Source organism: Myotis lucifugus, unplaced genomic scaffold (genome assembly GCF_000147115.1).
Source record: "Myotis lucifugus unplaced genomic scaffold, Myoluc2.0 scaffold_110, whole genome shotgun sequence".
NCBI classification, from domain to species: domain Eukaryota; kingdom Metazoa; phylum Chordata; class Mammalia; order Chiroptera; family Vespertilionidae; genus Myotis; species Myotis lucifugus.
In genome coordinates, this window is record NW_005871158.1 from 2,926,218 (window position 1) to 2,935,709 (window position 9,492).

The 9,492-nt window shown below is 37.4% G+C and overlaps 1 protein-coding gene and 1 non-coding gene across 7 annotated transcripts in view; both read left to right on the forward strand.

Annotated features, from left to right (window-relative positions):
• RPAP2 (RNA polymerase II associated protein 2) overlaps positions 1 to 9,492 on the forward strand; it is a 107,268-nt gene that overhangs the window by 47,093 nt on the left and 50,683 nt on the right. For 4 of the 6 annotated variants that reach the window (XR_002830366.1, XM_006093180.3, XM_023757651.1 and 1 more), the window contains one exon: positions 1,821 to 1,901. Coding sequence is in view for 3 of the 6 variants with exons in the window: in XM_006093180.3 (XP_006093242.1) it covers positions 1,821 to 1,901 (81 nt within the window). In the remaining 3 variants the exon portion in view is untranslated. Of the gene's footprint in view, positions 1 to 1,820; positions 1,902 to 9,492 lie in introns of those variants that run through there. The other 2 variants (XR_002830367.1, XR_002830368.1) reach the window with 2 other exon arrangements.
• Positions 164 to 298, forward strand: LOC111826923. The gene has a single exon (XR_002830376.1). It is a non-coding gene; the product is annotated as a small nucleolar RNA SNORA29 (small nucleolar RNA).

Consider the following 9,492-nt stretch of genomic DNA (forward strand, 5'->3'; position numbering starts at 1 on the left):
ACTAGCACAAGAAATAAATTTCAGAAGAGTTGGAATAACTTACAGAAAAAGAAGCACAAAGGACACTGAAAACAGAATAATTATGGTGGCATAGGCGGTTTAGGGATGGTTGGTTGTTTATAAAAGCAGTTGAGATTTTTCCCATTATAAAAGTAAGACTTTCCTTCCCATTTGACTACCATATTTTCTCCTAATAATAGATTTTAGTGGCTGTGTTTATGGAGAGATTATAATTGCCATGATCTGAAGAGGAAGGATTTGTGTCCTCTTCCTATATGAAATGGATGAGCAGAAAAAATAAATGAGACTTTTTTTGTTTCTCATTGAAACAAACCAATTGCAAAAGGGCATTTTTTAGATAAAATGAAAGATGTACTGATGATATTGAGGAACTATTATTAATGTATTAATTATTTTTAATTTGGAATAATAAGGAATTACAATGATAATTTTATTGTGGTTGTATAAGAAAATGCCTTTGTATTTAGAGATACCTGAGGAAATACTTAGGGGTCAAGTGACATGTCAAGGATTCACTTTAAAATATTATAGCAAAGAAAGGAAAGAAGAAAAATGAAGCATATGTAAGAAAATCTGAGAACAGATATATGAGGTTGTTACCACTATTTGGAACATGTTTGAAACTTTCATAATAAGTTTTAAAAAGAAAAGCAACACATGCTTATTGCAGAAAATTTAAGCATTACAAAATGCTATAAAGAAGTGACAGTCACCTGTAATCCCACAACTCAGCAATAACTATAGTTAATAATTTAATGTTTATCCTTGATATATATGTGTATATGTGAATCTATACTCTTTGATTACTTCTGTTATAGTATAAACCTGGGAGAAATTAAACATTTGGTGTATACTATGTATTATATACAATAGCATTATATATTTATGGGGTTTTTTGTAAAAATTGGACAATATTCTATGCATTTTTCACTTAACATTTATCATGAATATCTTTCTACATTAAGAAAATAGATTCACATAATCATTTTTAAAATATATTTTTATTGATTTCAGAAAGGGAGAGAGAGATAGAAACATCAATAATGAGAATCACTGATTGGCTGCCTCCTACACGCCCACACTGGGGATTGAGCTTGTAAACCAGGCATGTGCCCTGACCAGGAATCGTACCATGACCTCCTTGTTTATAGGTCAGCATTCAGTCACTGAGCCATGCTGGCCGGGCCACATATCATTTTAAACATTCTATTATATTCCATTATATATATGTGTATATCATAATGTATATGTATATATTTGACCAGTCACGTATTGATGAACATTGTTTCCACTTTGGTCCTACTAAAAGTATTCCTGCAGCAAGCATCTTTTTTATGTTTATCTGATGACTTCTGTAGAATAAATATTTTGGGGGGAAAAAGTTAGTGGGTCAAAGAGTATCCACATTTAAAAAAATGTATATATTGTCAACTTGCTCTCTAGAAATATACCAATTTTTACTCTCACTTGGAGGACATTTCCTCTTGCCTAGTCTTTTTTCTATTTGGCCTAATGTTTGAAAGTAAAGAGATAAGAAAACTAGAGACAAGAATATAGATAGCACCCAAAATGATACTTTTATATTTCATAGCCTCACACTGTAGCAAAGTCGTGCAGTTATTACGAAGTATTTCCTTATGACGTCTTACCAGTTATAACGTAGCTTAACTGCCTTCACCTGAGTGCCATTATTACCTACGGAAAATCCAGACTTAGACAAGTTCCCCGCCCCCCCCCAAAAAAAAAATATAATTAAATTATATTTTAAAAGAAATGTAATTTTTTTTTTTTACTTTCAGATTGCCTGGACTTTTGGGGCCTCTTCAGATTACACTAGGAGATATTTACACACAACTTAAAAATCTTGTTCGAACTTTCAGGTTGGTGCTAATATTATGATTTTTTTCTGTTATTTTAACTATAGTGTTATTGCCTTGCAGAAACCATAGGTAGATCTACCTAAGGCATGAAGAAAGTGACTTACCTATAGTATCTTAAATCTAAATACAGTGTCTATTTTCTCCACCACTAAACAATATTACTTCGGTGTTTTATTAAATGAAATCTTTTATTTGCTCAAACTGTGAGATATTTAGCTTTGACTAGTTTATTTATAGAATAGCTTAAACTATGAAGGAAAATTATGAAAATCCAAAGGTGGTTACTAATCTTGAATCTTAGTGAATTAGTAACTACATATCAAATGACCAGCACTGTGCTAGGCACCATGGGTAATACAAAAGAAGCATCATGAAATATTAAATTATCCATCCTTGAGGAAAAACTCTCCTGTGAGAAGATAAGGTGAGCACAGTGAACAGTACAAACAGTGAATAATTTAATATTGAATTGTGTAGAACAGATTTGAAGTGTTAAGGAGAATAAAGAAAGGGAGAGTAGAGAATATTAATTAAGAAGAAGAGCAGTTGGGATTTTTCTAAAACGGTCATTGTAAAAATATTCAACCAGCCTAAGACTAGGTCCTCTACCAAGAAGCATAGAGATAGACCTCTAAATACCTATTAGTACAGATGTACCAAATATACATTTTGGCCAAATGTAAATGGCCAAATAGTAAAATCAATATTTGCCTGTGATTAAAGCCAGATACCACTAACATAAAATGAACTAGGGTAGAAGAATCATTTCATCCAAAAAATAAATTATCATTGTGGTTTATTGTTGTCAACAGTAATAGTAAGATTTGAAAAGTTTAAGATTATAGTACAGGAACAATTTCTTCACTGTGAGCTGTTAGATTTCTCCTGCAATCAGTATACTGTACATCAAAAATACCAAATAGACAACTTTCAACCTGCACATTTAATAGCATCACTAACCTTTTTGTGTGCCAAAAGATAGTTCAGGAAAACATTTTTCAGCTCGTATTTACTAGAAGGAGGTAGGATTCACAGTTTAGGCAAATCTCAAATTCATCTTCAAGTACAGAAAAGGATCATGTATTACATTTTACATTTTATATGTTTAGCCTTCATAGACTCAAGACTATAGGAGTTATCTTAAGACATTCTTACAGGTTTTTATTTTGAAATTTGACCCCCAAAATGTTTGATGTACATCAGTTTTCTCTAACAGTTTGGTCTTAACATATTTTATTATTTTGATTAGAAATTATATTTGGATTATTGTACACCTATTCTTTACATAATTTATATATATTATCCAACTCTTGGTATTTTGAGGTGACATTGTTTTTAATTCATCATCTTACAAGATTTGGAGAATTCCCCAGTAGGACTTTTTCTTAAAAGATTTATGAATTAAATGGAAGTAACTAAAATTTAAATACAGCTCTTAAGTGTTATTTTCTTTAATATACATGCTAGTACATAATATAGCTCTGCAAAGATTGAATTATGATTAAATCTAATTATTATGTTATATTTGAATTTTTATAAAAAATTTTAAAGATACAATGTTATTGAGAAAGTAATCTATTAAATATATTAGTACTATTAAGTAGAAATCTATTTTGCTAAGTAATTGAAATATGTCACTATTTTATACATAAAATTAACTTCCCAAACATCATTAATTACTGCAGCATTTTATTCTGCTATTGATTGATAAAACAAACATGTAAGGACATTTTCAGTTCATTTCATCTAGAATGTTTATATCTGAAAGTGAATGTTCAGGTAAATCTGAATGATGTGATTGTTCTCATTACTGAGATTGTTAGATATCATGGAAGCTACACAATCACAAGATCACTGATCACATACAAGTTTAGGAATACCACAAGTGATGTTCAGATTGGCCTAGGCCAGTGGTCGGCAAACTCATTAGTCAACAGAGCCAAATATCAACAGTACAACGATTGAAATTTCTTTTGAGAGCCAAATTTTTTAAACTTAAACTGTATAGGTAGGTACATTGTTATTAACTTAATTAGGGTACTCCTAAGGCTTAGGAAGAGCCACACTCAAGGGGCCAAAGAGCCACATGTGGCTCGAGAGCCGCAGTTTGCCAACCACGGGCCAAGGCCTTTTGAATACTTAACTAAATGCTTTGTCAAAAAGGGTTTGGGCCAAATATCAATGTGAAAGCACTAAAGGTTAGGATTTGTTCAGGATTTCTCAGAAAGTGAATATCATTAACCGAAAGGTTAGCTGAAGGAAGGTGAAGACTGGATGTCCTGTTTCATTGATTTTAAAAGGACCTCCCATACAGTTTCCTGAAGACAGTGTTTATGTAATCACTGTTCTGAGCAAACTGGTAAAGTCACTGAAGACATATCAGAAGAGATACTAGAATAAGACCTTTAATCTTGTATTACAAATACAAAGTTTGTACTTCATTTTTTTATTCCACCCACTTAGGATAGATTAACTAGCAATTTAATTTACTTTGACTATATTTTCTAGAGCTATCTTTCTATAGATCTAATTGGATGGCTTGTATTTTTAAACTGTTTTGAAGTTCTCAGTACTTACTAGAAACCCACTGGAAAAAATGTTAGACTACAACTGCAAGATTGACCCATTATTACTATAATATGCTCTAGGAATTTAGGCATTTTGAGTTGGAAACCATTGTCCAGGATGTTATTTTTGGTCTTTTGTTAATAATGTTTAGCCCATGTCAATACATGTGGTCACTACTCACTGTGTGCCAGGTTGTACTTGGCACTTTACGTATATTATGTCATTTAATGTCCCAAAATAGTGGTATTATCCCATTTTACAAATGAAGGATAATCTCAAGTCACACAACTAGTAGTTGAGTTTAGACCCCAAGTCAAAGTCAAGAGGATAAATTTTAAGTGTTCTCACCATAAAAAAAGAAAAAGATAACTATATGTGAGGTAATGGATATGTTAATTAGCTTGACTATAGTATAATTTAATTTCACAATATAACATATCAATATCAAGCTGTATACCTTAAATGTATACAATTACTCTGCATACCCCCCCCCCCCCTTAGTAAAACTGGAGGGGGAGCACAAGAATTAAAAAGAAATCTACCATTTGTTGTCTTGATAGTCATTAGTATCAAAGATGTGAAAAAAAAATAGTTATTTCACTTATCTCCCTAGACCCCAAATAATAACTCTATTTAAGAAGGTTCTGCCCTGGCTGGTTTGGCTCAGTGGATAGTGCGTCAGCCTGAGGACTGAGGGGTCCCGGTTCGATTCTGGTCAGGGGTGGTTGTTTCTGCCTGGAGGCTAATTGTTACTTTTAATCTCTTAACTGGCCTCAGGGCAAGGCATTTTCCAATAGGGTGTGTCAACTGTCTTCCCCCCAGGCAAGGCAAATGTCTATGTGGGAAAGATGTCCTCTGCTGCCTGAGGGAATGACTCAACACAGGAAACTTAGGGTGTGTGCCTTCTGAGCTCTATCCCCCAAGTCCCCAATCCTGGGTTCTGCTCTGACAGCTCCATTCTACTTCACCCTCCCTCTGCCAGAGCACAAGGTGGGGAATTTTTTTGCGTTGGCCCTTTAAGAGGGTGCCCAAACTTTCAGCTGCCACTTCCTAGCAGACAGCACCCCACTGCTTTACACAGCTAGATGTTATGTGGGTACCCTCCTCAATTTGGTGCTCTCTGCTGGGGAGCCCAGCTTGGGGATTAGATCCCAGAGTTCTCAGTGGCACCCTCCCCAGCCCCACAGCTGAGATATCTCTCTGGGACTTCAGTTGCCATCTGTGGGTGCCCGGCCAGCCCTTTCACACCTCCGCCCCTACTGCCAGTTTCTATGTGGTCTCCACCTTCCGTCCTTGGGTATCAGGGTTCTCTCCTTTGAGTTTTCTGTTGATTATTTGGAAGCCTTTCCGTATTTCAGTTGTAATTCCAACTTGTTTCTGGAAGTATGTCCATGCAGCATCCTCTGACTCTGCCGCCTGGACATTAGTATTTTTTTTTAAAGCCCCCCAGGTGATTCCTATGTGCAGCCAGAGTTGAAAGCCTGTTACAACTTAAACATCAAGCAGCTTTTTCAGCTTTTTGAAGAATCTTTCCCCAGTGACTAGAGCTGTCCTTTCCACTGAATTGCATCACAGTCATTTATCCAGAATGTTATATTGATTTTCCTGTCATAGTAGTTACATCTGAAGTTGTTCAGTAATAGTTCACTGTCCTCAGTGTTGACTCAAGAGACTTTTCTAAGTTGGATTTTAATTAAAATTATATTTTGACACAAAAGTTCTTTTTAAATCTCATCAGTGATAAATCAAGCTTTTTCCCATTATTTGTATTGAATTTTAAATTATATTTTGAAACCATGCTTTTTAAATGCTTTATATCAAATATTCCTATTTTCATATTTAAATTATTACTCAGACAATAATAAATATATTTATTTAGCATCTGTGCTTGAAATTATTTTGACTCAGCAAAAGGAAAAATAGGAGAGCAAGTAAATTTTGTGAGTCTGCCACTGGAAGTATTTGAAGTGAAAGCAAAGACCTTATCATGCTTTCCTCAGTGCTTGAAATGGTGTAGATAAAGCAGGCATGCAATGCATTGTTGCTGAATGAATAAAGGAATTCATTAAATCTTAAATTTGTTTTTATTTTAGAGGTTTTGAGTACCACAGAAAAGGAAATTCCTACTTAACTATATTTGCCTTTTTTCCCCCTCACATGCTTATTCTTTAACCTTTTTTGGTTATGTGCTAGATTCTGTTTTGCTACCAACAAAGCAGTGAACAAAACACAAAAATTCCTTCTCTCGTGGAACTACTCTAATAAAGAGGATATGTAAATTTTTAAAAACAATATGTATATTATTATTATGTGGTGATAATATGTGGTGATCCCCTTTCCCAGTTCATTCTCCTCCTTTTCCCCCAAGAAGGAAAGGGGGGTGGTACTGACGAGGGAAGAAGTCATTTTAAATAGTTTGGTCAGGGAATACATCATTGAGACTATGCCATTTGTATAAAGATCTAAGAGGTGGTGAAAGAGCAAGCCATCTGTAAAAATACATCAGACCAGAAACAGAAAGTGCAAAAGCTCTGGAGCAGGAGCAGGAGCAGACCTAGTATATTCACAGAATATTAAGGATGCTGATGAGGCTGGAAAAATGAGCAGAGGCAAAGCTACAAAGAGATATTGTCAAACAAATACAGGATGGGGGTGGGTATGGTACAGATTATATAGGCCTTGTAGCCATGGTCATTCTTTGACTTTTACTCTGAGATGGAGCAGTTGGTAGATTCGGAACAGAGGAATGACAGTACCTGATACATTTTTAACAGCAGCACTCTGGCTGATAATTTCAGAATTAAAATAGATGGGCAGAGGCAGGAAGACCTTTTAGGATGCTGTTTTAGTCATCTAAACAAGAAATGATATGGACCAAGATGAAAGGAGTGGAGGTAATAAGTAATCAGATTGTTTTTTGAAGATAGAACCATTAGGACTTGATGGCTTATTGGACATGGGACATGAAGAGAGACAAGTTTAAGCATGAGAATTTTGGCTTGAGCAACTGGATTCTGGAAGGATTGGGTAGCCATTTACTAGGATGGAGCTGTCTGCAGAAGGATCAGTTGTAGGGGGAAAATGAGGAACTCGGTTTGGGCTATATTATGTTTGAGAAGCCTATTTTATATTCAAGTGGAAATGTCAACTAGACCATTAGATACAGAAGTCTGGAATTCAAGGAAAAGGCCCAGGCTAGAGATAATAAATTTGAGAATTGTCAGCACATAGTTTTTTGTTTGTTTGTTTTTTAAATGCCCATGTGCATTTTATTAATAAAAACTAACAGTGCCAAGTTAAACAAGTCAAACAAAGTATCTTTATATTCCATAAAATATTACAGAAAAGTTTGTGTTTCAATAAAAAGACTATTGTTTTAGAACAGGGAGCTAACAGCAACTGTGCAGTTAATGGTTCTTTGTGAATAAATTTTAAAAGAAGCTACTGCCTGTCCTAAAATTCCTTTTTCTTTTTATAAAAAAAGAACTATTAAAAATGATTGACAAATTTTGAGTTAAAAAACTGTTAAAACATTCTCTATATTTAATTTCAACTTTATAATAGATTACAGGAAGATGCTTAATTAAGAAACAAATAAAACATTTGTTTCAGTACAGCACATAGTTATTTAATATTTAAAGCTATGAGATTGGATGACATCACTAAGGGAATGATCATATATACAGGAGACCAGAGACCTAAGGGCAGAGACCCTGGGGCAAACCAAAGTTAAAAGGTCTGGGAAGGCGGTCAGGGCACATGACTGCATTGTGGGGCATGCAGGAGGCAGCTAATCAATGATTCTCTCTCATCATTGATGTTTCTAGCTCTCCCTCTCTCTTTTCCTCTCTGAAATCAATTAAAAAGTGTGTGTTTGTGTGTGTGTGTGTATGTGTGTGTGTATCCTCCTATCTAATAAAAGAGAAACATGCAAATTGACCATAACCCCAACACCCTTCCCATTGGCTAATCAGCATATCCTTATGCAAATTAACTGCCAACCAAGATGGCGGCCGGCAGCCAGGCACTGAAGCGAACAGGAGGCTTGCTTGCTCCAGTGATGGAGGAAGCCAAGGTTCCCCGTCTGCCATTGCAGGCCTCTGAGCTTGCACTCTAAGAAACAATGTTGCAAGTATAGAAGCTAAACAAACTCCAGAAACCTGCTTTCAGCCAGCAGGGCTTCAGCCAGCAGGACCGCAACAGTGTTTCAATTATAGAACCCAAACAAACCCAGTACCTGCTTTCAGCAGCAGAGGTCTCAGAGCTGCAGCCGAGGTCTCAGAGCTGCAGCCGAGCCTCAGAGCTAAAGCCAGCTCTCAGCTCCAGTGACAGCCATAGAAGGTAAATAAATCCCAGAATAAAAGAAAAAAGAAAAAAAGGAGAGGTTGGGAGCTTCAGTCACCCGCCAGCCTGAAAACGGCCCTCAGCCCCTCACCCAGACTGGCCAGGCACCCAGTGGGGACCCCCAACCAGAAGGGGGTGTGACCAGCTGCAAACAGCCATCATCCCCTCATCCAGACTGGCCAGGCACCCCAGTGGGGACCCCCACCCTGATCCAGGACACCTTCAGGGCAAACCAGCCGGCCCCCACCCGTGCACCAGGCCTCTATCCTATATAGTAAAAGGGTAATATCCTCCCAGCACCGGGATCAGCGGACCATGAGCCTCCCAGCCTGGGATCCAGCGGAGCCAGAAGGCCTCCCGAAATCCGGGATCAGCGGAGCAGGCGAGGCCTCCTAGCACTGGGATCTGCGGGAGCCACGGAGGCCTCCTGGCCCCTGGAGCAGTATGACGGGGCAGCGCCCAAACCCTCTGATCGCCCTGCAGCTCTGTGTGTGACGGGGGCAGGGCCACAACCTCCCTTATCCGCCCTGCTCTGTGTGTGACAGGGTAGAGCCGCAGCCTCCCCATCGGCCCTGCCCTGAGTGTGACGGGGGGGTGGGGGGGAGTGCCCCAACCCCCTGATCGACCCTGCTCTGTGGGTGACAAGGCAGTGCCCCAACCTCCCCATCGACCCTGCCTG